Here is a 27,211-nt window from a genome sequence, read left to right as displayed (position 1 = left end):
AAAAGTCTGCCGACATTCAGTAGTTTGGATTCATTTGCTCCCCACTTGGTACACGATAGAGGAAAGAAATAAAAGAAGAAAGAAAACTTTAGGGTTGTACCAGTTGCAGATCTGATTTGATCAGCCCAGATTCAGCAACTTGAAGAGAAAACACTTGGTCGCCCAGATTCAACAGCCTTGTTCTGATACCATCTTGACAATAAATCTGATTGAAATATGAGGAAGTAGAGAAGAGGAGAGAAGAGAGAAAGGAGAAGGAAGAAAGGAAGGAAGAAGAAAAAGTTTGGAGCAATAGAACAGTGCTGCAGCGCCAGCTTTTATTATACTATATAGGGCGGCAGAAATAAGAAGGGAAAAGACCCTTGTGCCCCTGCTGTAAGTGAGTACAAAAACAGAAATAAATAAATAAACGCTTTAACTAGCCAAACAGACCCTAACACAAATAACTAAATTGATTCAACAGAAAAAAAGGGAACAAAGAGGCAGGATAGAACGAAGGAGTCGTCAACTGGCAAGAGTTCCTCAAGAAGAAATGCTAGAGTAAGGAAAATTACCTGAGTTCATCCACCGGTTCCATCCTATAAAGTCTAGCAATAAGCTCCTCTTAATATGTTTCTGGACTACCCTTATGGCCTTACCACATTATAACTATTCTAGGGTGACAATAAGAATCTTATTCTACAACATAACTTCATTCATTTGGCTTCAAACTTCGTGGGGAAATCTTTAATAGAAAAACACCTAGGATCTACCGGGTATTTGAGGAAAAACCAATGAAATTGGAAATTGGAACCTTTTTGAATCTAAGTTGGTTTACATGCTAGATCTCCATGGAACAAAGAAAAAGGATTTTTTTGCAATTGTTTTCATTTAATTCTTTTCTTATATATCCATGATTGGGTGCTCAAATGAATAGAAATGCTGACCCTTTTGTATGTATAAACAGATCTATTGGTTTTACTAAAAATTTTGGGAAAAAACAAAATTTACAAAAAAAGTAATCTATTTTTCCTTATGTTTTTTAAGGTTTGTATATTCATGATTTATCAAATCCATGTATCTATAAACAATTTATACCAAAAATAGGATTTCCCCTGATTTTCCCAAGTCTTCCGACATTCTTTTTTATTATTCTAATAAAGTCTTCAATTACCAATCGGAAAAAAAAAATGCAGGAACAATGAGAGCTTTCTTGCTCAAGCAAAAGGCCCCAAACATACATGCAGAATGACTCCCCCCCTAGCTTGTGATGACTAGGTGGTGGGTCAGCAGTTTAATCATCCAGGTAAAACAGATCTACATGTGATGACTTAATTAAATAAAGAATTTTTTTTACTTATTAACCATCATATTTGCACCAAATCCTTGAAACTCCCTAGCTTGTCCAGGCTAGACCATAGGGACAATACATAGAATTCATGTAGCCAACCCCATATAGTTGGGATAAGGCTTGGATGATGATGATGATGATGACAAATGTACCCCAAACCCTGGCATACTCCAAACCAGGGATTCACCTGAGCAAGCAGTTCAGACTGCTTCCAATGGATTTGGCTATGTTAACCAAAGGTCTAAACCTCCAGACTAGTTCCTCCTTTTAAGTAAGCCAGGGAATAACAACTTGGCAATCATCTTCTATTAGCACATTTTTTTTATTGGAAACAGTAACTTCATTAATATAACTTAATAATAACTTTCCAGATTTAAGTACAGCTGTCAACCCCTAAGTAGGTGTTGAGCCCCCAGTAATATTTCTTACAAAACTGCCCAGAACATTTTCTTCCTCACAGTCCCTTGTTTAGCCAACGTGTTAGCTAAACCATTAGCTGATCTCCCTGTCCATTTGAAGCATGCACCGATCTCCCTTGTTATGTTGAGGATTTCCCTTCTGGGCTGTCTATAAATACAGGCTCCCAACTTACCATATTGCAGCCATTCAATCAACAATTTAGAGTCTCCCTCTATCTCAATTTGGTATAACCCCAATTGTTTGGCATATCTTACACCTTGAAGCAAGGCCATCACCTTCGCTCTCAATGAGTCCCCCACTCCTATTGGTCCTGAAAACAAAGCCACAATTCTGCCATTTTCATCTCTAAATACTACTCCTATGCCTGAAGGGCCTGGGTTACCTCTAGAACTCCCATCGAAGTTCAATTTCACTCTTTGTTGTGTTGGGGGACCACAATTCCTGCACAATAGGTTTCATGGAAGTTGTAGATGCCACCACTTCCCAATTCCTGTAAATGTCTTCAGCTGAGAAGTCTTTAAAGATTCTATTGTTCGTTTCTTCCCAAACTGACCATAAGATAGCTGCTCTTGTGGCTCTCCACATTAATCTTCCACATCTCTTCGGTTGCCTAAAAAAGCTTGGGTCAAAAAGGCTTGCCACATCTGGGGGAGGTGTCCACCTACAACCAAAGATAGAAGAGAACCAAGCCCAAATAAAGAAAACAAATGGACAAGAAATTAATAGGTGTGTGATCGTCTCACCAAATCCCAAGTAGAGGCTACAAACATGGGATGATGGGCACACATTTGGCCTTTTTCTTTGCAACATATCTAGAGTATTGATTTTTTGGAGAACCACCTCCCAACAAAAAGTCCGAATTTTTGGGGGTACAAGCTGACACCAAATCTCCTTTGAAGGAAAGCTCCTTACAGGGTTTGATGATTGAACAAAGACATCAAAAAAGGAGGAACAAGTGAACATGCTAGATGGGGAAGGTTTCCAAATTCTACTGTCCAAACAAGATTGATCCAAGTAAAAACTGAAAAGATCACTTTTCTTTTATTTTTAGAAAGTGAATAAATAGAAGGGAACCTTTCATTAAGGTGAATATCTCCAACCCAAGCATCTTCCCAAAACAACACTTTAATTCCTACATAAGCATCAAATTTGACGTAAGGAAGGAATGAAGGTAAAATACCATCAATAGCTTTCTAGGGATAGCATCGGGAAGCCCTGGGGCCGACTCCTGCATCCCAACCATTGTCTGCCAATCCATGAATGCTAATAATCACTCTATGCCAAAGTCTGTCCTGTTCCAATGCCAATCTCCATAACCATTTCCCAAATAATGTTGTGTTTCTTAGCCTAAGATTTCCTATTCCTATACCCCCTTCATCTCTACTTCTCTATTAGCACATTTCTCAAGTTGCATTGTGCTATCAGCTTGAAACCTCCAGAGTCTATCACAAGTGTTGTTGATTTGAAAAGAAGCTTCCAAACAGAAAATCTTGAATTTAAGAGAAGAACCAACCCACTATTCTTTCCAAGGAAATGGAAAAATGTTAGGCTCGGTAGTAGATTCATCTAGTAGCTTAAAGAAGAAATAGAGAAAATACCATTGAAGCAATGAAAAAAGACCCCTTCGTTAGCCCCAAAAAAAAGGAAAAAAAAAAACAAGGTCCAAATTGTGAACAAGGCCCACTGACTCAACCTATTCTCTTCCCATTGATCCTCACCTCAAATCTAGGCTCCAAGAAATGTTTCCACTAACATAGGTTGCTACATCAGCAAGGGTTTTGTTTTTTGCAAAGAGAGGTTATAGAATCTAGGGTATGAGATGCAAAGAGGTGATTCTCCCCACCATCGATCCCCCCAAAACTTTACCCAATTAGGGGTCATATTTGATACGGCAAGAGAAAACGAAAAATGAACATAGTTGCTTTCTAGGGAGGACACCTATGAGTGAAATTTCTAGGAATACCAAAGTCCCACCCATTAGGGTTCATTCCATAAATAGTTCAATACTTTTAATTACCACATGTGACAGTGCATTTGTTCTCTTTGAGAAACTCTCATAATCAATTCCCTAACAAAAATATATTTCCTTCTCTAAGTTTGATATTATATATTCATCATATTAAACGAAAATAAGCTTGATAAATAAGACATACCAGGGAAGAATTGTCATAGTATCCAAGGACTTTTTGAGTCCTTAGGGGCTTATTTAAGACCATACAAGGACTTTTTGGGTCGACATACTAGGGAAGAACTATCATAGTATCCCAGTGGAGGCTTCATATAAATAGTTTCCTTGAGGTCCCCATGCAAGAAAGCATTTTTGACATCCATCTGATGAATTTCCCAGTGTTAAATTGCAGATATGGCCAACAACAAACGGACGGTGGCCATCTTAGCAACAAAGGCCAATGTCTCATCATAATCTATCCCGTACTCCTGCTTGCACCCTTGTGCCACCAAATGTGCCTTGTATCTATCAAGACTCCCGTCGGAATTGAGTTTCACTGAATACACCCTCTTGCTTCCAATACGAGAGGCATCTGGAGGAGCTAGAACCATATCCCAAGTATCATTCTTTCCAATGCAGGACATCCATAGCCTTCTGGTATGATGTGGGAATATCTGTGGTAGACAAAACAACAGAGAAGGAGCTATGGTTTGAAGGAAAACCATAGCGGTCAGGAGGATGAGAAATTCGAGAAGAGTGACGTAAAGGAGGATTAGAGGGTGTTTGAGGATCACTGATAGGTGCAGGAGTACTTACAGGATCAAGAAAAGGATGAGAACCCGTGGCTAGAGATGATGGATCAGCTTCTGGTGATGAAGGGGGGCAAGGCGATAGGAGCTGGAGCAGCTAGCCTCTTTCTGAAATAGACACGAAGCAACTTTGGAATAGAAGGTGAATCTAAAGAACTTGTGGAGTCAAAAGAATGCAGTATCGAAATGGAAGTAGTAGGCAACTTAACAATGTGAGCGAAAAAGGACATATTCTCAAGGAAGATGACATTGCGGGATACGCGAACCCAACGACACTTCGGATCATAGCAAAGGAAGCCCTTATGATTAGGGCTATATCCCACAAAAGCACGCATTGCTGACTAGGGAGTCAACTTTGTGCATTCATGTGGAGGAAGAGGAACAAAACATACACAACCAAAGACATGAAAAATAGAAAAATCAGGTGAACGGTGAAACAAACTTTGAAAATGGGTTGTATTATGCAAGACAGATGATGGAAGAATGTTAATAAGGTACACAGTAGTGTTGGCCGCCTCCACCCAAAATGAAGTAGGAGAATGGGAATCATGAAGAAGAGTTCGAACTATGCTCAGGATATGTTTGTTCTTGCGCTCAGCCACTCCATTTTGTTGTGGAGTGCCAAGACAAGATCTCTGGGATTGTATTCCATTGTCTCTCAAGAAAATTTGAAAATCTCCATCAAGGTATTCACCCCCCGAGTCTGAATGGAAAACCCCAATGTTTGCATCAAATTGGTTTTTTATTTTTGCTAGGAAGGATTTAAAGGTAGAAAAAACTTCAGATTTGTTTCTCAAGAAATATATCCATGTAAAGCGAGTGCAATCATCAATAAATGTAACGAAATATTTAAATCCCAATCTGGAAACAACTAGAGATGACCAAACATCACTATGTATTATTTTAAAAGGAATAGAAGCATGTTCAACAACTGAAGGAAAGGGTAAAACATGGCTCTTACTCAAGCAACAAGAAATGCAAGCCTTATCAACATTATTAAAAGAAGTAGCTTTAGAAGACAAATAACCATTACGAAACAAAGACTCAAGTTTATTTGCATAGGGTTGCCCAAGGCGCCTATGCCACAACAAGTGCCATACATTATTTCTGCAAATAACCTCAGTACCAGGAGTGGTAGTAAGTAAACAGAATGTGGATGAATGCCCTGGTGTCTTTTCCAATTCCAAGGCAAATAGCTGACCCAGTCTACGCCCCTTCCCCTTCACCATCCCAGTGCACTAGTCCTGTACCAAACAGCCATCATGGGAAAAGGAAACAATGTTACCATCCTCAACTACCTGACCGACTAAGATCAAATTAGTTGTAAGTTTAGGAACAAAGAAAGTTTTAGGTAGATGAAAACAAGAATTAACATACGTGGTTAAGGACAAATCACTGCAACCAACAATATCTAGTTTCTCTCCATTAGCAGTAATAATATGTTTATTCAAGGATTTGGGTTTAACGAACTGACCAGTGTGAGCCCTTGTCATATGGTTAGAGGCCCCGAAATCAATGATCCATAAGTGGCTACTAAGAATGTTGGATCTTACAATTTCATATTCAGGTCTCAGATGCATCAGAAAATGCATGATTTTCCTCCTAGCAAAGTGTTCTTCCAGATTTTTGATGCAGCAAGCAGAGGTGTTTTCACCCATGTGAACTAATTCATACTCCGCCCACAAGTTCATGAAACCAGCATAGTACTCTTGTATTTTTCTTCTCACCCTGACTGTAAGAAAATATCCCTGTCTCTATCTGATACTGACGCGAGATGTTGGACTGTTGACACACCTTTTCCATGTAGGTGAACATCTCACTAGAAGTTCGATAACTTCTCATTGGAATAGCAATCTCAGTTTCAACAGATCTGAGAAGCCAAGACACCACTTTGGCATTGTCGATCTTCCACTGTTTCAGCCCCTTAGAATCAGACTCATCTGATTGTTTTGTGGAACCATCCACGAATCCCCATAATCCATTTCCTTCAACATAGAACTGGAAATGGAATTTCCAGAAGGCATAGTTTGTTCCATTGAACTTTACTGGTAGAATATCTCTTTTCTCCATGGCCATTTCAGCAAAGTAGGCAAGGAAAACTGAGAAAATAGACCAGCCAAAGGTTCAAGAAAGTCCAAAACTCGATGGAATAAGTGTGTCCAACCACACGTCACAGAGAGGAATCAAAATCCAATAAAGAAACCAGTCATACAGTCTTCTCGAACTGATAACAGTCAAAAAAAGGTAAGTTTTCTTGACTGTCGAACAAGAAGAGGGGCAGTACACTCTTCAAAAGGGATCCAAACCAAATATATATATATATATATATATAGATCTATATAGATCTGACCTGGGCAACTTCAGATCTGAAGTTTCACAGTGATTGGAGTAGCTGATTGAGAGAAAATGAAGAAACCCTATTTCTGATGGCAAGCTTCCAGAGAAATAGCAGTAGAGATGTGCAGATCAGTACAGCAACATACGAAATCCAAAGCTGAAGAAGATGGGTCGATCTCACAGATCTAAAAGGATGTCAACCAATGACAGGTTGAAAAACCTGCTCTAATACCATGTCAACTTGGATCAAATCAGAGAAGAATAAGTTGAGAGTGAAAAGGGTGTGTTCACTCTTCAACCCCACGCCCAGAAATAATTAACTTATATATGAGATAATACAATGTTATGGAAAGGACAGTTATGTCCTTGTCTTACAAGAAATAATAAAACAAAAGATATTGTACATAAGTTACAACATAAAAGGGTGGTCCCAAGGGCCAAAAAAGGAAAGAAGATGTAAGAGACATAGATCAGTCTCTACAGCTTAAACTAACAAGCTCTGGTTTAAGAACAAACAATATCCAAGATGCAATAAACTTTGATGACTAACTGACAGCTGAAGGACATGTACATCCTTTCACATGCCGCTTAATGGCTGGTTAACAATGGGCACTAAATTGTCACGTTTTGGAAGTTCAGGTACCAGATTGACACATTTTAAAGTTCAAGGACCAAATTGAGACTAGGCCCAAAGTACAGGATACTAATCTGCAATTTTCCCTAAACATTATTTATTAAACACCCGCTACCTCCCCGTCCCGCCACTTCCTTTTCCTCCCACTTTCCCTCACCTCTTCCCCCCCAGTCCTCTCCCTTCAAGTCTCTTCTTCTTCTCTCATCTAGAGAATAGAAACTAGGGAAGAGAATTAGCAGGAAGAGAATCAAAAGGACTTACCTCTTTAAGCATGTAGACCCCTACAGCTTCTATTCCATCAAGGACACCCCTCAATTCTACCTCCACAGAATTGGGTCTCCTCTCCAATGACCTAGGTTGGAGACGGGAGGAACTTTGATCAGGGTCTTTTCAAACTCTAGTCGGATCGCTTGTGTCTTGCTGGCTTTGAATATCTTGCACAGCCACTGGAGTCCCTTATCTCAATGTAGTTTCTCTTTGAGGTGAGCCTAATCTTTCTAAGTTATCTTGAGCTGCAGGTCAACCAAAAGTTCCCTAGTGGAGGTTGTCAACGACGACAACCTCTGGCTTTCCTCCTTTTCTTAGCCTAAGGCGTGTTATGCTGCTTGTAACTAGTTACCACCTATGCCCATTCCTCCCCCTCCATTCTCTTTTTTGATCTCCTCAATTTGTTCACCTTTGAAGATTTTTTCCAAGTGTACCACTTCCTTTTTTATCTCCTCAAGTGTACCACTTCCTTTCCCACCTTTCGTACGTCTACCTCAATCAAGGCCACATGTTCCTGCAAAACATCAAAGAAATCCTTCTGATCGAAGTTCACATAATAAATTCATGGATTCTAATCCTTATGTTATGTTTGGTTTGATTGAAAATAAGAGAAACAGAAATTTGAGGGGATCAGATTTCTAATTTCTGTAATAGGTGGATTTCTATCATTTTTGATAGCAAGGAAGAACAGTTTATTCTTGTAATGATTTGAAATCTTCCAGATTCCCTCTTGTATTGAGGTCATTTCCCCTCTTTTTTTTTACAAATTTACTCATAATTACCAAGAAAAAAATATAACTTGGTAAATCATGAGGCCTGAGCCTCAGGCCTTAAGGTTGTCGAGAGATATATTGTATTTGGGTTTTTGGAGGTTATAGGGGTATATTTGCAATGCTGATAAATTTTGGGGACTTGTATGTATTTATGGGAGGAAGAGGGGCATGTGTGAAATTCTGGTATAATTTGGCCTTTTGCTTATTTAAGCCATTGGTTGTGTGGGATTAGGGTGGAGCTAGTGGATGTTTTGTTGTGAGTCTGTAGAGAGGTCAGCCATGTATCTCTTCTCAGTTCTCATAGTGGATATTTTTTGCTCTCTTCCTGTGGATGTAGGCTACCAAGCCGAACCACATTAAATCTTGGTGCTTTCTCTATTTCCTCTTCTTATTTTCTTCTTGATTTGTTATTCTATTTTATGTTACTTGACAAAGGTGTATGCCTAACATATCTAAGGGCCTTGGTGCCTGCCTCACACCTCCATGTTTTTCAACATCAATTCAAACATATGCAGAAGCATGCAATGTCTAGAATAACTTCCCAACATGATTCCATGATCAATGAAAGAGCTAATCCTTGAAGGGGCAAGCCATTGGTTCGAAATTTTGGTCTATATCAACATGGGTTGGTACATAACAATGACAAGTATTAAACTTTTTTGGGAAAACAAAATTATTTTGTGAGAATTAAACTTAACTATCTAATTCCCTCAATCAATAAACTAGAATGATATTTATGAAGAAGTTTACAAAATGAAATCCAACTGAAAACATCACAGTGAAGTCATGAGAAGCAAACTAAATTGTCCGAACAATTCATTCAATCATAAACTAGGCTGGTGATCAATTTTTTGTACACTGCAGCCCATTAAATGCATAACCAATAAGCAACTGAAATGCAAGAGAAAGGCTGCAAGAAATGTGATTTCAACTAATAACCTCTCGTTATCAGTGCAGAAGGTATTTGTGGACTCCAATACATTGTTTGATTGAAGGGAAAGTCCATCCAAAAGCACCTCTAGTCCCCCAATGCTTCTGAAGTGATTCTGAGCACGTGCATTATCAGATAATGCTAATTGAAGAGTGCACAAAGTTAAATACTGAAGTACTTTGTCAGTCCATTGTTCTTTCATATTCAGTCTTCTGATAACACGCAATAGTTCTGAAATAAAACAACCAGTTTCCGTGAATAAATTAAAGAGCACAGATACTGTAATTCTATTTTATTTGGAAAAAGGAAAAATCTGATGTGTAACACAATATTTATAAATGCATCTATGTTTCTTTCATTGATAAAAGTATAGTTGGGGAGGAAACCAAAAACAAAAGATCAAGTAGGAAGATATGAAAATGACTCATCAACACCAAAATAAAGACTATATGACAAACCATTCTCTTGAAAAAAAAAACAAAAAAAAAAATTCTATGCTTGAAATCACTTTTTTTTTTAATTTGATTAGTCATGAACAGAACAAACAACTGTTGGAAGAATATCAAATAACCGCTTTGAAGACAGTAAAGCAATTACAACTTTGCCCAAGACAGTTGCTACCTATAAACCTCCTACTTTGCTAATGCATCCACTATCCCATTTGCAGTCCTAATCCACTTGAAGGTAGTGCCTATATCCTTCATTAAGCTACCGGTTTCCCTAAAAGTGTGTCTGTATGCACAAGCACCTGGAGTTTTGTGATTTGCCCAGGATATAACTAGCTTAGAGACCCTTTCCACCCCTACCTGTTGAAGCCCAATTTGCTTGCCTATGCTTGAAACCCTTTTTTTCCTGATCAGCAGCCTATGCTTGAAGCCTTTGAAACCACCAAGAACAAAAGCGCAACTCATCAAACTGCAGATCATGCAGAGAGAAGTGCAGCAAAGGTCCACCATCACTTACAAAGGTTCTTTTGCTTCTTTATTTCCAAATTGCCAAACAAATAGTGTAATGAAACATATCCTAAACAGCTTGACGGAATTTACAAGAGGGGTTCATGACATCATTGTCTGTGCTATGAAGTGCAGATTTGTCGATTGCGGTCCACCCTCTCATGGCAGAAGTCCACCATAGAACCTTTGAATATCTTTAATGCCCAAACCCAATCCCAACAGATTGCTTTCAACACCATGTGATGAGGCCAAAAAAAAAGAAGAAAAAAATGAAAAAAAAAACGTGAATGTATTCTGTTTTGAATGTTTTTGTAGTAGGATCCCAAATTATTTTTTGGGGGGGTAGGCTTTGTTGACAGTTTGGGACCAGGAGTATTTTGGTCTCTTGGGTTCATATCTGTTGGGTTTTGGTCTCTTGGGTCTTTTTGTAACAAAAGTTATCTTTTGGGGGTTTCTATGCTTCCCTTAGTGGAACCCTAAAGAGTGAAAGAAAATAAATTAGCAAATTAGAAAGCATGAATTTTACCAAGTAATTCTACCTCCCAAAGAGACATAATTCCTTTTTCATGCACCCAATCTCTTTTCACACCTTTCTAAAATTGAGTACTAAAATAGGTAAAAGACTTAAACATACCCTGAGTTTTCATAAATTGACTAAAACGAACCATAAGTTTTTCAAAAAGACTAAAACATACCTTGTAGTCTAATCCCTCAGGACTTAAACATACCCTCCATCAATGAAAAGGACCATTTAAAATTTTAAAAATCCTATTTTTCCCTTTTGAGAAGAAGGAATATAGGAAGAGAAGTGGAAAAAAAGTACTCAGTACTTGGTCAGGGTAACAAGCAGCTTGTAAACGACGATAAGGAGCATGATCAGTTTCAAGCTCCTTATTATTCTTTGAGGTAACCAGCAGCTCCTTAAACGACGATTAGTACTCAGTTATTTCTCTTTTTGCTTGATTTTGGGTTTTGCTTCAAATTGTTTATTATTTGTTTTCTCGCGGTGGATGATTTATGGGACAAACACAAAAAATGGTTTTCATTAGTATTGATTGTTGTAACTAGAGGCTTTTTATTGTAGTTCAATGTATGTTTTGATATTCTTTGAGGGGTTCCAATCACCTATTTTGGGTTATCATAAATTGAAATTTGTTGCTTGTCTTTTGGGGAAATTCATGAGTATGGACCAATTTTACATGACGATACTGATATGATGAAGATCATAAATCAGATCTAGATGAGGTGGGATACAATGATGAAAGATCATAAATCACCAACACCATCCAAAAAAGGTGTCATTCTTGATATTTGAAAATAAGTTTCAATATACGTCACCCATTTTTTTGTTAAACATATACGGACTGATTCTGTGTAGATTGTGAAAGGATTCACACCCATGGATATTACAAAGTTGATTTTTGGTTAAGTCATCTCATAGTATCTCTATCATTTTTTTTATCAGCAAGAAGATTTTTATTAATAAAAGTGAAATATTGAAATACAATAGTTATAGGTTGCATAATGCATTAAGCAAATCTGCAAACACTACAAAACATCTACAGTTCTGCCTAGTACAAGGTAGATCTATTTGCCACCTGTTTTGCCAGGGTGTCCACCAACCCATTTGTAGTCCTATAGACCCAACCAAACTGAGAGTTGAACCTCCTTGCAATTATGTCAATTTCTCTGTATATAAATTTGAGCTTCCAAGGTGCTGATGTGATGTATTTAGCCCAAGAAATGACCAGCAGTGAGTCTCCTATTTCTAAATCTGTTGTACCAATCTGTTCAGCCATCTTTAAACCTTGAAGTAGAGCCAAAGTTTCAGCCTGTATCGAGTCCATAGTTGGCAAGGTGACGCCTAGGTGACAAGGCGCCTTTTGAGGCTCGCCTCGCCTAATCGCCAAGCAGTTCTGTACTATGCATTGCAAAATATTTTTTAATTCTTTCTTTTTTGACATTATAATTATAAAATATGCATTATTAAACTAAAGTATTCATTTTTGTGTTTATATACTAATTTGTTTTTATTATTTTTCTTTTATTCTTTTCCTATAACAAAAATAAGGGTTCAGCCCCTATATTTTGTGAATTTTCTTTTCCTTCTTTTTTTTCTTCTCATGAATATGTTGATTTTCTGTACTTTAACATGAACTCTATACTTTTCTTATGAAAATTATGAGTAATTATTAAGGAAATATGGCTATGGCACCTAGGGAAACCCCCTAGGATCTATGTTTTCTATATAAAAAATCCATCGCCTAGGCGACAAGGCGCCCCCTAGACGCCCAGCCTCGCCTTGGCGCCTTGAAAACTATGATTGAGTCACCAATACCTATTGGTCCTGAGAAGAGTGCCACAACTTCACCTAAATGATTTCTAATAACACCCCCTATACCTGCCCTTCACGGGTCACCAAAGGAACTCCCATCAAAGTTTAGTTTTAGATTGTTTAGTGCAGGTGGTTTCCACTCCGCTCTCACATCTTCTTTGGGTGCATCTGTTTGTGCTACTCCAGTCCAGCTTATTAGAATCTCATTCGTGGAGAAGTTTTTGAATAGTTTCATGGTCATCACCCAATATGCAGTTTTGATTTTTATGGTTTCAATGACTTCCTCCTTTGATTTACTTTTTTCAGAGAAGAGTCTTTGGTTTCTTTCCTCCCATATAGTCCATACAACAGAAGCTCTTGCTGCCTTCCATAAGCACTTTTCTCTTTTCTTCTATTGCCTCAGGAAGGAGCGGTTGAATAGACTTACCACAACATGTAGGGGAGCCCATCTGCATCCAAAGAGAGAACAAACAATTTCCCAAATACAAGAAACAAAAGAACAAGATAAAAGTAAGTGGGGTAGGGCTTCACCACAATCCTTACAGAGGACACACACATGAGGAGAAAGGCATTTATTTGGCCTTCTTTTCTGTAGCACATCACACGTGTTTACCTTCCCTAGGAACACTTCTCAATATAAGGCTTGTACTTTGTGAGGGATCGGTTTACACCAGATTCTCTCACTAGAAAGTTCACCCCCAAAGGATCAGAATGAGTGAGCAAACCGAAGAAAGAGGCACAAGAAAATAAACCATCAGAAGTTGGGGACCATACTCTACTATCAGCTGTAGTTTGATCTAAATAGACCTTCTCAAGGGTTGATAGCAAAAGCAATAGGGACTCACATTCATTTTCCCTTAGCCCCCTTCTAAAGCCAAAGTCCCAAGAGATACCCAATTCTGAAAGTATGCCAACCCTAGCAACAGGTTTGTTTTTAAGGTTTGATAAAGAGTAGAGTCCGGAAATTTAACCTTAAAGGGCAAATCCCCTACCCAAAGGTCTTCCCAGAATAAAACTTTATTGCCACACCCAACACCGAAACGGATAAATTGAAGAAAGGTTGGTAGTACCTCAAAGATTGCCTTCCAGGGGGAATTCGGAGCTGCATTGGAAGCTACTTTTGCATCCCAGCCGTTTTCTACTTCACCATGAATGCTCTTAATGACCCTGTAAGGATTGTGGTGAAACCCTACCCCACATACTCAAGTGTGTGTCCTCTGTAAGGATTGTGGACGAATGATAGAAGATTGTAATAAACCCATTTTTTATTTACAATCTTCTTAGAGCTATTGTTCAGACACGGCCATGTAGAGAGAGAGGGAGGGAGGGAGAGAGGGAAGGAGTTCATTATACCCACCATCCACGAGTTTAGGGTGTATTTTGAAAATTTAAAAGAAAATGAAGGATAAAAGAGTCACAAAGTATATTTGTCTTTTTTTTTTAACCCAGGGTATGTTTAAGTCTTTCTCTACTTTCCTTACGATTAGCACCTAGGGGAAGGCCTAAGTAGATCATAGGCCAAATGGTGGTATAGCACTGCAGACAAGCCACTAAAGAGTCTACTTCATAAAGCTTAATTTTGATGGTAGCAGCATGTGAAACCTGTAACCTTCAGGAGCAGGAGGTGTGTGTAGGAGTGAAGTGGGTCAGCTGTTATAATGTTTTCAAGCCCAATCAGACAAGGAAATTCTCTAACAGCAAAGATTATGGCTGTTATGGATGCCATGCAGAGGGCATGCAGCAGTGGATGTTTCTCAGTCAAGTCCTTTGCTACCTCCTTGAGACAGACAAACAGCTCAGAGGTTGTTCCTCATAGCTTATTTGGAGCATCCACACCCCCAAAAAAATTTCCTATCTGGTTTGATCTCTTATTCTGGGTAAGAGTCTACCTAGAGATGGTCTGCTCAGAGGGAAGGAATACAATTCAAGATTCTAGTTGTGTGTTCTGTGGATACTCCCTGGAGACAGCTGAGCATCTTTTCATCCACCGCCATTTTCCTCAAAGAATCTGATTAAATTTATCTGAGCAGTTAATATCTCATGGGTGCAGCCAAGCTCCATTTCTGCCCTGCTATCCTCTTGGAGGATAAAGGGCCTAAGCAGCAAACAACAATAGTGTGGGAGATGATTCCTGCTGCTGTGGTTTGTGTAATTTATTCTGAGAGAAACAGCAGGATTTTCAAAAGCAGAAACTCTAATGATGATGAGATTCTTTGCAAGATAATCAGCAAGATTGCTTCTTGGAGTGTAGCTGTTAACGAGTTTGCTTCCCCGACTACTTTTATGTTGTTGAGAGAGAAATGGTTGTATACTCTCTAATGTTAATGTATTTTTCTGCTCCCTCATGTTTAACCTAAGAATCAGCTATATTATTAGCTGTACTTTTTACCCATTAAAATTTCAACTTTATGACATTTTAGTCAACCACCTAAGTTTCTTAATCTCATTCCAGTACATCCAAATCATTACCCCCAGCTTTATCATCATGCCATCACCAATTTAGAATTCCCTTTGATTATAAACTTTTTGATCTTCATACTTCTTGCGCATTGCACTCCTTCCATCAGAGCCATGAATTCAGCCCTTCATGAATCACCTACACTAATTGGTACATTTTACTGTTTATAAATAATAAAACTAAATGGGCATTTAATGGCCCTTAACCTGGTCAAAACTGATTTAATAAGTACTTGATTATAGACATTTTAAACCAGGCACCCCATCGGGTAATATGGAATTGCCCAGAAACACTTTGACTCCAGAACACCATAAGTTCAACTCACAACCATAAGTTCCTTAATAAAGTTCTGATTCAAAAGTTGAACTGACCCTTTTGGGGAGTCATCCCAAAGTATTTGAATGACAGTAAACTGAAACAGATCATGGGTTGGGTAGCAGGGCTGGCCTAATTTTGGGAGACCTGGCATACCTTTTGTGCATAGCTATTTTTCCAACAATTTATAAAAGTTGTTAGTTGCCGATAAAAAAATAATAATTTAGACCACCAGAATCACCTCATTCCTTGCACCAGAATCACAGCAGACAGTGCATGCTACATAAGCTGCCCTCCCCAAACCATGGCCACATCATCTCTGTCCTCCATACACTACTTTTTTAATCCAATTCATAAATATCATGCATTTACCACTTCTTATCTTCTTGAATGCATGCCTTCAAATAAATGTTTTAAAAGGCATGCCTAGGCACAGAGGCAGCACGCTTTCCAGGCTGGACGCCTCACCCAGGCTAAGGCACACAACCATTGGACAGGCGCTCACCTTTGCACCTAGGCGTGTGCCTCAGGCCAGGCGACAGGCAGCCAAGGCAGCCTGGATGATGTCTAAGCACTCCAATCTAAACAAACTTCGAAAACATATTAAAAAAATACAAAATAGGAAACTTGGGAAAAAAGGAAGCTGAATCGGCAGGGGTCTTTGCCAAAACAACCAAAAGAAAAAAAAAAAGTCTGAAAGTGGAGGGAAGACTCCAAACCAGACTACCAAAGAAAGCTGAAGCTCATCCAGATCTAGTTCAAGCTCAAGGTCGTCCAAGACTCCAAGCCTGAATCAGGTATATATATATATATATATTTTTTTTTTTTTTTTTGTTTTCTTCTTCCTGCAGCAGTCCAGGCTGAGAAAACAGGGGCTCCGCCCCATTTATTTATTTTGGCTTTTCTCAGTGAAACAGGGGCTCCGCCCCATTTTCTCAGTGAAACAAGGGCTCCGCCCCTTCTTCTACAGGGGATCCACCCCATTTTTTCAGTTTTTCCCATTAAAACAGATTGTTTCAGTTTTTATCATAAAAACAGAGGATACACCCCTTTTTTCAGTTTTTCTCATTAAAACAGGGGCTCCACCCCATTGTTTTTTAGTTACTTTCATTAAAACTTCCCATTCTTCTTTATAGTTTCTACAAGGACTTGCATACTTGCAGACTTGCAGTCTTGCTTCTTGGTTCTTACACAAAAATAACGGTTCTGCTTCATTTTTTTTAGTTTTTTTTTCTCATTAAACAGTTCAGTTTTTCTCATCATCAAATAGAATAGTTTATTTATTTGTGTTATTGTCAAGTAGAATAGTTTATTTATTTTCAAAGTCTGATAGATTCACAAATATGAGTATTGATAGTTGCAAATTGCAATTTGTTATCTGCCAATAAGAAATTTTGCCAACCAAGTATAGTAAAGAGATGGGAGACAAGTCCAACAATACTCAAGAAAGCTATAGGAAAGACCCGGGCTGAAAATATTGTTATTTGCAAGATCCAATGAATACAACTTCTATCACTTGCAAATTTTGTGGTTAAGTGACAAATGGAGGGATCTATAGAGCAAAAGAGCATTTAATTGGTGGAAGAAGAAATGTGAAAGTCTGTCTTAAATGCACAAAAGAGGTGAAAGAAGAGATATTAGCTTACATGCAGAGAAAAAAATCAATGGAGGACATAGTTGGAAGTCAAGAGGGCAGAATTCCTGATTTTGATGATTTTAAAAATATAATTGAAGATGAAGATGAGATGGGGGACAGTAGAAGTGCTTGGTGGTGGCGATCACATTCCTTCAGCTTCAAGTTCAAAAAAAAGTTCTAAACAGCCCCCCATAAGAAGGCAAAAGGGCCTTTGGATAAATTTTTTCCTACTCCAACCCAGAAGAAACTGTGAATTTGAGAAGAGAACAGAAAAAGATGAAGCAAACCACTATTAGTTATGCGTATAATAAAGAAGGGAGAGAGCAAGTATGCATACACATTGCTAGATGGTTTTATCAAGCCGGTATTCACTTGAATACCGTATGCTTAAAATGTTTTGCAGCAATGGTAGAGGCAATAGGGCAATTTGGTTCGGGATTAAAACTCCCAAGTTACCATGAGTTGCGAGTTCCTTTCTTGAAGGAGGCTGATTATACAAAAACATTGCTTCAACACCATAACAGTGTTTTAAAAGTGCAAGGCAGAAAAAGGTGCAGGGGTCAATTTGCACCTAAGGTGCAAGGTGAGGCGCATGCCTTTCTGAAGCAAGGAGCAAAAAAACTAAAAAATCAAAAAAACTGTCAAAAAAAAAAGCAGAATATTAATAATAAATATAAACTTAAATTTTAAAATAATTGTTTTAAAAAATTGCACTTACGGGATATATCTATAACCATCCAGGTTTATTGACCCTGATGAGGAAGTTCACAAATCAAAGAGATATGATTGGGCCAGCAAAAACTCGTTTTACTACCTCCTTTCTCACATTGCTGAGTATATACAAACAAAAGAAGAATTTGAGAGATTTGTTCAACTCAAAGGAATGGAATGATAGCAAATGGATAAAAGAAGCAAAGGGGAAAAGAATAGGGGGAGACAATCATGATGCCCACATTTTGGAATAATGTCATAATGTCATCTTTACTCTTAAAGTGTGTGGCCCTCTTGTTCGTGTATTAAGGTTGGTGGATCGTGAAAACAAGCCTTTCATGGGTTACACTTATGAGGCTATGGGCCGAGCAAAGGAAGCCATTGACAAGGCATTTGGTGGAAGGAAAGAAAAATATGAAGATATTTTTTAAATTATTGATAAGAGGTGGGAATGCCAACTCCACCAACCATTGCATGCAACTGGTTATTTTTTGAACCCCCAATTTTATTATGATGATCAAGAGAGAATTGAAACAAATGAAGAGGTTATGACGAGGTTTTTTAAAGTAATTGAGATGCCTGAGAAGGACAAGAACAAGAAAAGTTTATTCAATGATGAAATATTCAAGTGCAACAATGCAGAAGGCATTTTTGGTTTTAATATGGCTATTTCCCAAAGGAAGATTAAAGCACCAGGTAAATAACATTGATTTAATAAATGATCTAATATTTGACTCTTAATATTTTTAGTTAGTCTAATGATCACTAGTTCAGTTAATATTTATATTTTTAGCTGAGTGGTGGACCATATTTGGTGCTTTTACCCCGGATCTACAAAAGATTGCAGTGGAAGTTCTAAGTTTGACATGTAGTGCATCGAGATGTGAGCGAAATTGGAGCGTATTTGAGCGTGTATGCCAAACTACTACACTAGAATACTTCCTTTTTTTGGGGATAAACTATCTTAAATTTACACTTATTTAATTTTTTGAATTAACAGATTCATACTAAGAAAAGAAATCGGTTGGATCAGAAGCAATTGAATGACTTGGTATTTGTTAAGTTCAACCAGATGCTTAAAGAAAGTTTTGACTCATGTGGCACTAATGACCCCATTTCATGAAAAGACAGAGATGAGAGTAATGAATGGGTTAATGGGGGAAGTCGGACGTGATGAGGATAGTGCAGAAGCTGATTTGGTGTTTGATGATGATACACTAACATGGGGAGATGTTGCTCGTGCTTCTGGAGTTGAAGAACCACTAAGGTATACAAGGTCTAGAGCTTCAACTTCACAAGCAAGAGCAACAAAATCTAGTGGAAAAAGACCAAGACAGCTTCAATTGGAAGATGAAGAAGAGGAAGAAGAAGTTGATGTTGATGTTGAAGTTGAAGAAGAAATGGAAGAGGATTTTGATGACTACAAGTCAGATGACAATGAAGAGGATGTTGATTCAGTCTTGAAGAATGGCTGGAACCTTAGACTCTTTTTTTTATATAGAAAACTGTCTATCACTTTTGTTTTGTAGAAAATTGTCTATGACTCATTTTTTGGGTAGAAAACTGTATGACTATGTCTATAACCTATGTCATTTTTTGAAGGAAAATTGTCTGTCTCTTTTTTTTTTGAAAGAAAATTGCCTATGATAGTATGACTATGACATGACTCTAACTCTGTGATTGTTCATTGTATTGCATTAATGGCTTGTAGCTTGCTTGAAGTCTTGAACTGAATGTTGACTGGTCATTGGTGAGTACTTGAGAACTTGATTATTTCAGATTTTTGTTGTCATTTGACATATTAATAGGTTGTTTGTTAATCGTTTAATTTAATTTGAAGTTTAGGAATATGTCTTTTAATTATACCCTACAATTTTTGCATTTGTTTTTGATCTGTGTGCCTTGCCCCCAAAAAGGCACGCACCTCGCCTTGTGCCATGCGCCTCAAGCGTAAAATGGCCCTTGCGCCTTACACATTTAAAACACTGCTTCAAATATATTTGCATTATGTTTGTCTTTTCTATTTCCAGTAAATTCTTTAAATTCATGATAGATGATCAAGTGTACCATTTAACGACAACCTATCAGACACGAATGCCTTCTTAGACTTGCTGAATCAACTCAAGAGCTCGCTTGCCACACACTATAGGCAGATGCTCAGATTATATTTAACTACCCAGTTAGTCAGTTACTACTCAAGAGTTATGCACATGATAGTGTCAATTAAAATCAATTGTAAAACTAATCAAGTAAATATTAAGAAAAGATCCAAAAGTTCTTAAGAATGAAAATTTTATAAGACTTGCAGCCATTATTGAATAATCACAGAAAAACTAGAAATACATAGTTGAACACATGGTTACATTACCTATCAAAAGAACAAGAAAATCCAAAATAGAAATGGCATACCTTACCTACTAACCAATTCAGGCCCCCAGCTTCCATCACTGATACAATTGCCTTCTGATGCCAAAGCACCCTTGTCTCAGGAATAAGACTCTTCTGATCAGTTCCAGAAACACTCTTCAGATCACTATAAGGATCAACTGAAAATACATTGCCACATGAACCAGAAAACCCGCAAGTTTTCGCATACAACTGAGCTTTCTCATACATGCTTGAGTTTAAATCAATAAAACTACAAACTATTGATACCACATATACAAGTATCTTTTGTAAGACCTTAGTCTTCTCAGAAGTAGGAGTTGATAATCCTTCGTCAGCAGCAAAAGCACCACTAACTGTTTTAAGCTGGACAACTGACGCTGAAAGAAACAAATGACATGACATTAAATAGAAAATTCCATGATCATTTAGCAGTTCCATACATTACACAAGACAAAAAAGCAATGCTCAGCACTAAAATTTAAAACAAGGGAAGATCCCATAGATAATTGTAGTGATACAGTGGACCAGACCTGATACTTTCTTGTGGTCTCATTCATCATGTTACTCCGTTACTTATTTTGTTATTTTCTTTTATCTTTTCTTGCTGATTAATGTACTGTTATAGGCGGCAGGGTATTTCAGTCCTTTTACATCATGTTATGCTGGCACATATAAATAACATTGTTTAGGGTGGCAGTAACATAAAATTCCGCCCCCTTTCTCTTCTATTCTCTCTTCTTCCTTCCTTCTCTCCTTTTCTCTTCTCTCTTCTTCTTTTCTGGGTTACTTTTCATCCTAAATGTGTTTAGTTAACAGCAGTAAATTCAAGTTGGTATCATAGCAGGTTTAGGTCTGCTCTTCACTCTTGTAAACTTTAGCTAGCCGGATACATGAGATTTTCTTAGGGCTGGAGTTTTAGTTCTTCTCGTGTCCTGATTCTTGGAGATTGGTAGTTGAAGCTTGCCCAAGGTTTTTTCTTACATGGAGATTGCCCACCAGTCAAAAAGAATCAAAGATACTGAGTTCAATTGAGATTTAGGGTTTAAATCTCAGATAGAAGATGGCACTCAGAAATTTCTGGGTAGCTTTTCAGCTTTTCTAAAGATTGACAGCAGAGGAACCTCTGTAAGGAGTGGCTACTCTTTCAAACTTTCTCCGAGACTGTTTTTAGGGTTTTTTTCTTTGAGAAACAGTTAATCTAATGATCTGTTGATCCCATTCTCAGTTTTTGGGAAATCCTTCTATTCAAAAGGGGAGCTGGTTGAGTTTCTTTTCTTCTCTTTGTTGAGTCCAACATGGAGGCTTTTGGGAATGAACAAAAATCTGCTGGAGAAGATGTTGGAGGGACTGGTGGTATGACTGATTACAACCCCTTTCAAATAACCACAATTAGACTTGATGGTTCATGTTAGAATTGTTAGAATTAGTTAATAGGGGCATTATTGTCTTTTTCATGTTATTTTTCTCTCTCATGTCTGTTGTAACTTACCTAAGGGTATTGTAGTTATTTCAGCTTTAGTAGAATGCTAATACAACCTAGATCAACAGTAAGGAGAGAAAATTAGATTTCTCCATGCTAGTCTTCCTCTTTTCTCCTTTTTCTCCTTTTTCTTTTCTTTATCAAGGTTGGAACATGGTATCAGAGCCCTGAGGTCGACTGGACCGTTCACGGCACTGTTCACGTCTCAACTTTTTGTGCCCTAGGAATAGAGAATATTCTCTATTCTTTGGTGGAGAGGAAAATGACTTAAGAGGGCTGATCGCCCACTTGGAAAAGAGGCTTTAATGCCTCAAGTTGCAGTCTTGTGTTTGTTGGTGGTGTTTTTCTAACAGCCCTCTATTCAGCAATTCGAAGAGAGCAGCCGTTGTGAGGTAGGTGCCCCTCAATGTGTGGTGATTTTGTAGTGGTTTATGGTGTGGTGAAACCTTGCGGTAAGTGTGTAACCTTTCCCAAGTGTTTCTAAAGTAGAAGGCTGATGATTTTTGGTGTTTTTCCTAAAGAAAAAGGTGTGTTACAATAGTTGCACACCAGCTGTTTGACAGTTCGCATAGGTGACAAATCAGTGATCTCTTCTCACTCAAGGCTTCATCAAATAGTAGCACTAAACCTACAGTAGTTGTGCAATAAGATTTCATGACTTCTCAATTAACTATGGTAAAACTCAATCGTATAATTATATCCCATGGGCCAAGTCAGTTGAGGTATCTCTCATTGCAAGAGGCAAGTTGAAGTACATCAAGGAGGGTCCATTGAAAAGTGAATCAGAAGGGTACAATGAATGGGTACAAAAGAATGCCCAAATTATGGCATCCCTTTGGAATAGTATGGAGAATCACATTAGTGTGAACCTTATGTTTCTAGACATGGCCAAGGAAATTTGGGACCATGCCAAGCAATTGTATTCTGGACAAGACAATGTCACAAGAATTTACCAATTATACCAAAATTATTTTTCTCTTCAACAAAGGGATAAAAGTGTTGAAGAATATGCTTCTCTAAAAAGCTTAAGGAATGAGCTCAATGTTTATCAACCTCTATTCACTAATTTGAAGGCTCAACAAGAACAAAGAGAACATCTAGATGTAGCAAGATTTTTATCTAGGTTAAGGTCTGAATTTGAACCAATGCGGGCCCAAATCTTAGGGAGTAGTGATCTTCCATCCTTGTCCGAGGTTTTCTCTCCCATAAGGAGAGCATCAAATCCACATAGTGATTAACTGATTATCCCCCACCTTTAGAGAGACTAGCCATGGTGGTTTCCAAAGGAGGTTTTCCTACTAGGAATATATGTTGTAGAGGTGGAGGTAATATGAGGGGTTTTGGTTGTGGGCCCAGAGGTGCACGAGGAGGTGGTAGAGAGGTTGGTGGTGCAAGAGGTGGTGGTGGTTGTAGTGGTAGTGGTTGTGGTTCAGATCGTCAGTGCTCACATTGTGGACGAGGTCACAATCAACTTTTGTTATGATCTTTATGGCCCTCTATCTTCCTAGGTTAACCATGCAATGGTGGAAGGTGACTTTGGGAGTCTAGTGTGACTGAAGATGCTCCCGCTTCCAATGTTTGTAAGGATAAAGACAAAATCTTAATCTCACATAAGGAGTATGAAAAGCTTCGCCAGTCTACCTCTTCTAGTTCTACCACTGCTACACTTGTGAAGTCAGGTATTGCTTGCCTTGTTCCTAGTTCTTCACCTTCACCCTGGGTAATTGGTTCTAGTGCCTCAGACCACATAACTGGCTCCTCATATAGGTTATTATCCTTGTCACCACCTTCTACCTCTCAAACCGTTACCTTAGCTAATGGTTCTCCTTCTGCTATTACCGGTACGGGTATTGGTAATGTGTCTTTTGGTTCTAACCTTAGTTAATGCTCTATTTTTTATGTTCCCAAGTTCCCCTTTAGTCTCTTGTCTATAAGTAAGCTTACTCAAACTCTTCATTGTTCAATAACATTTTATCCTTCATACTGTCTTTCAGGATCTCAAGACGGGGAAGACGATTGGTGGCGGTTGTGAAGTTAGAGGACTGTACTACTTGGATGACCATGGTCCTCAGAAGACTCTCCATTCCTCTCTTACACCACATCAGTGGCATTGTCGTCTTGGTCATCCTTCTCTGCGTATTTTGAAAAAGCAAGTCCCAACTTTGGAGTTTGTAATTCAGCTAGATTGTGAGTCATGTCAGTTAAGTAAACATCATAGAGTGTCTTTTGTTCCTAGGGATGATAAGAAAGTCCAGAGTCCTTTTGCTTTAGTCCACTCAGATGTTTGGGGTCCTAGTCGTGTGTCATCTTATAATGGATTTAGATATTTTGTAACATTTATTGACAACTATTCAAGAATGGCATGAATTTACTTAATGATGGATCGTTCAGAATTGTTCTCTATTTTTCTATCTTTTCATGCTGAGATAAGGAATTAGTTTGGTGTATGCATTAGTGTTTCATTCTGATAATGCCAATGAATACTTTCATAATAATTTTCAGTTTTATTTTGATTCTCATGTTATTATACATCAATCCTCATGTTCGCACACTCCGCAGCAAAATGGTGTGGCTGAGAGGAAAATTCGTCATGTGATTGAAACTGCTCGGGCCTTGTTGATTCAAATGTCAGTCCCTAAAATCTATTAGAGTGATGCAATTCTCACCTCTTGTTTCCTCATAAACTATATGCCCTCTTCAGTCCTAGATGGTAAGTTACCTCTCTCTATCTTGTTTCCTTCCACTTCACCTTTCTCTCTTCCTCCTCGTGTGTTTGGTTGTGTGCGTTTTGTTCACAAATTGGGTCCAAGCCAAGATAAACTTGACTCCAAAGCTATTAGATGTGTTTTTCTTGGTTACCTCATACTCAAAAAGGTTACAAGTGTTATGATCTAGTTTTACAGAAAGCTTTTGTTGCTCTGAATTTCTCTGGACGTGAACCTTCTCCTTCTATTCCTCTTCCCTCTAACTCTGGTGATGTCTTTATTCCCTTTCCTACTGTGGAGGAGCCTATTCAACCATCTATTCACATAATATACTCTAGACATGATAAACAACCAAAATTGTCGCCAATAGTTGATCCAGCTCCAGCTTCTAACATGCCACCAGAGTCATTGCTGTTAACAGATCCACCATCCTTAGATCTTGATCTTCCTACTGCTCTTCATAAGGGTAAGCGTACTTGCACAGATCACTCCTTCTCCCGGTACGTCTCCTTTGCTCACTTGTCTCCTTCACATCAACATTTCATTTCCCTTCTATTCTCTGTTTCTCTATTGTGTCCTCTACAAGAAGCCCTCTCATCTCCTAACTAGAAGAAGACGATGGATGAAGAATTTCATACTCTTCAATCCAATAATACTTGGATCTCACTTCCTTACCACCTGGGAAGTAGGTTGTTGGTTATCGATGGTTTTATACAATTAAGCACCATCAAAATGGCAGTATTGAGCGGTTCAAAGCTCAACTTGTTGCTAAGGGGTATACTCAGACCTAAGGTGTGGACTATTCAAAAGCCTTCTCTCATGTGGGTAAAATAGGTTATGTTTGAGTGCTTATTTCAGCTTGATTTTAAAAATGCTTTTCTCTACGGTGATCTTCAAGAGGAGGTATATATGGAGCAACCCACTTGGTATGTTGCTCAGGGGGAGTGAGGAAAGGTGTGTCAATTGAAGAAGGCTATCTATGGGCTGAAGCAATCATCGCGGGCATGGTTCAGTCATTTTAGTTGTGTGGTGCAAGATTTTGGCTTAAAACAATGCAATGTTGATCACTCAGTGTTTAGTAGGAACTCGTCATCTGGGAAAATCATTCTAGCAGTGTATGTTGATGATATTGTTCTCACTGGCAATGATACACATGGAATTGATGAGTTGAAACAATTCCTACAGCAACACTTTCAAACTAAAGATCTAAGAACCTTGAAGTACTTTCTTGGAATTGAGGTAGCTCAATCAAAGTGGGGAATCTCTTTGTCCCAACAAAAGTATGTTTTGGATATGTTGGATGAAACAGGGTTGTTGGGATCCAAGCCAATTGAAACTCCTATGGATCCCAATGTGAAGATGACTGATAATCAGTGAGTGCCATTAGAAGACCCTATAGAGTATCGAAGACTAGTAAGCAAGTTGATCTATCTTACCATCACTAGGCCTGGCATTTCTTTTAGTGTTGGAGTCCTTAGTCAATTCATGCAGAATCCAACAACTGCTCATTGGGATGGTGTTATGAGGGTGTTGAAGTATCTAAAGGGTGCTCCTGGATGAGGGATTTTGTATAAAAAAGGGGGAGATATGTCTCTGGTAGGGTACTCAGATGTAGATTGGACAGGGTCTCCAATGGACAGGAAGTCTACTACAAGTTATTGTACCTTATTGTGCAGAAATCTCGTTACTTGGAAGAGCAAGAAGTAGAGTGTTGTTGCTAGGAGTAGTGCTGAAGCTGAATATAGGGCAACTGCCCATGCTACCTGTCAACTAGTTTAGTTGAAACATCTTCTTCAAGAGACGAATATCACAGGCCCATTTAGATCAATACCCTCTTCAATAAGAGAAATGGTGCTTCTCTAGCCCTTCTTGTAGTGTATGTAGATGACATTGTAGTGACAGGAAGTGATATTGATGATGTTGATTCACTTAAACAATTGCTTAATAAGGAATTTGAAGTGAAAGATTTAGGTGACCTACAACATTTCTTGAGAATTGAAGTGGCCCACTCTAGACATGGTATCTTCATCTCCCAAAGGAAACATATCTTTGATCTGCTTAAAGACACTGAGAAACTGGAAGTTAAACCAGTAGACACAGCCATTAAGTTAAATCATAAGATAAGTGCAAAGAGGAGTGAGCCTCTTGAAGGCAAAGCCATGTACCAACAGTTGGTAGGGAAACTCCTTTATCTATGTCTCACACATCCTAACATCTCTTATGCTATTAGCGTTGTCATCCAATGCATACTCTCATAGAACCACTCATATGCTTGGTGTGGAAAGAATCCTTGCTTACTTTAAGAGATGTCCAGGTCGTGGCATATATTGCCTCTGATATGTAGCTTGCTAATCTCTTCACCATAGCAGTCACCGAAGTTAAATTGGAAACAGATTTGTGCAAGTTGGGAATGATCAACATCTATTCCCAACTTGAGGGGGAGTGTAGTGATACAGTGGACCAAAACTGATATTTTCTTGTGGTCCCATTCATTGTGTTACTCGGTTACTTATTTTTATTCTACAAGAACAAAAGGCAGCCATACAAAACCCTTTAACTCTCCATAGCCAGATTGCAGTAGAGTTCAACCCCACCTCACAGGGTGCATGTGGGTTCAAATTTTGATAAGCTCTCTATTGGTGCCTCCAAGAATAGTCAAGGATTTTAGAGGACACATTAGGAAGGTCACATGAGCCTATTCAGATTCAATTGGTCATGTAACTTGACCAGAATAGATATTCTAGTATTCTTGCAAGCCTTCAGATGTTCTTTTTTGGGATT

The 27,211-nt window shown here is 38.4% G+C and overlaps 1 protein-coding gene across 7 annotated transcripts in view; it reads right to left on the bottom strand.

The window, feature by feature from the left end:
- LOC148850688 (binding protein) overlaps window positions 1-27,211 on the bottom strand; it is a 104,362-nt gene that overhangs the window by 57,954 nt on the left and 19,197 nt on the right. For 6 of the 7 annotated variants that reach the window (XM_088947545.1, XM_088947544.1, XM_088947548.1 and 3 more), the window contains 2 exons: window positions 20,272-20,622; window positions 9,458-9,680 (listed from right to left, as the gene is read on the bottom strand). In XM_088947545.1, coding sequence (XP_088803671.1) covers window positions 9,458-9,680; window positions 20,272-20,622 — 574 coding nt within the window. Of the gene's footprint in view, window positions 1-9,457; window positions 9,681-20,266; window positions 20,623-27,211 lie in introns of those variants that run through there. The other variant, XM_088947549.1, reaches the window with a different exon arrangement.

This window comes from Nelumbo lutea, chromosome 5, assembly GCF_056320005.1.
Source record: "Nelumbo lutea isolate HS-2025 chromosome 5, American lotus-T2T, whole genome shotgun sequence".
Classification (NCBI taxonomy): Eukaryota; Viridiplantae; Streptophyta; class Magnoliopsida; order Proteales; family Nelumbonaceae; genus Nelumbo; species Nelumbo lutea.
The sequence above is the reverse complement of the archived record's forward strand: the minus strand, read 5'-3'. Positions and strand labels throughout refer to the sequence as shown.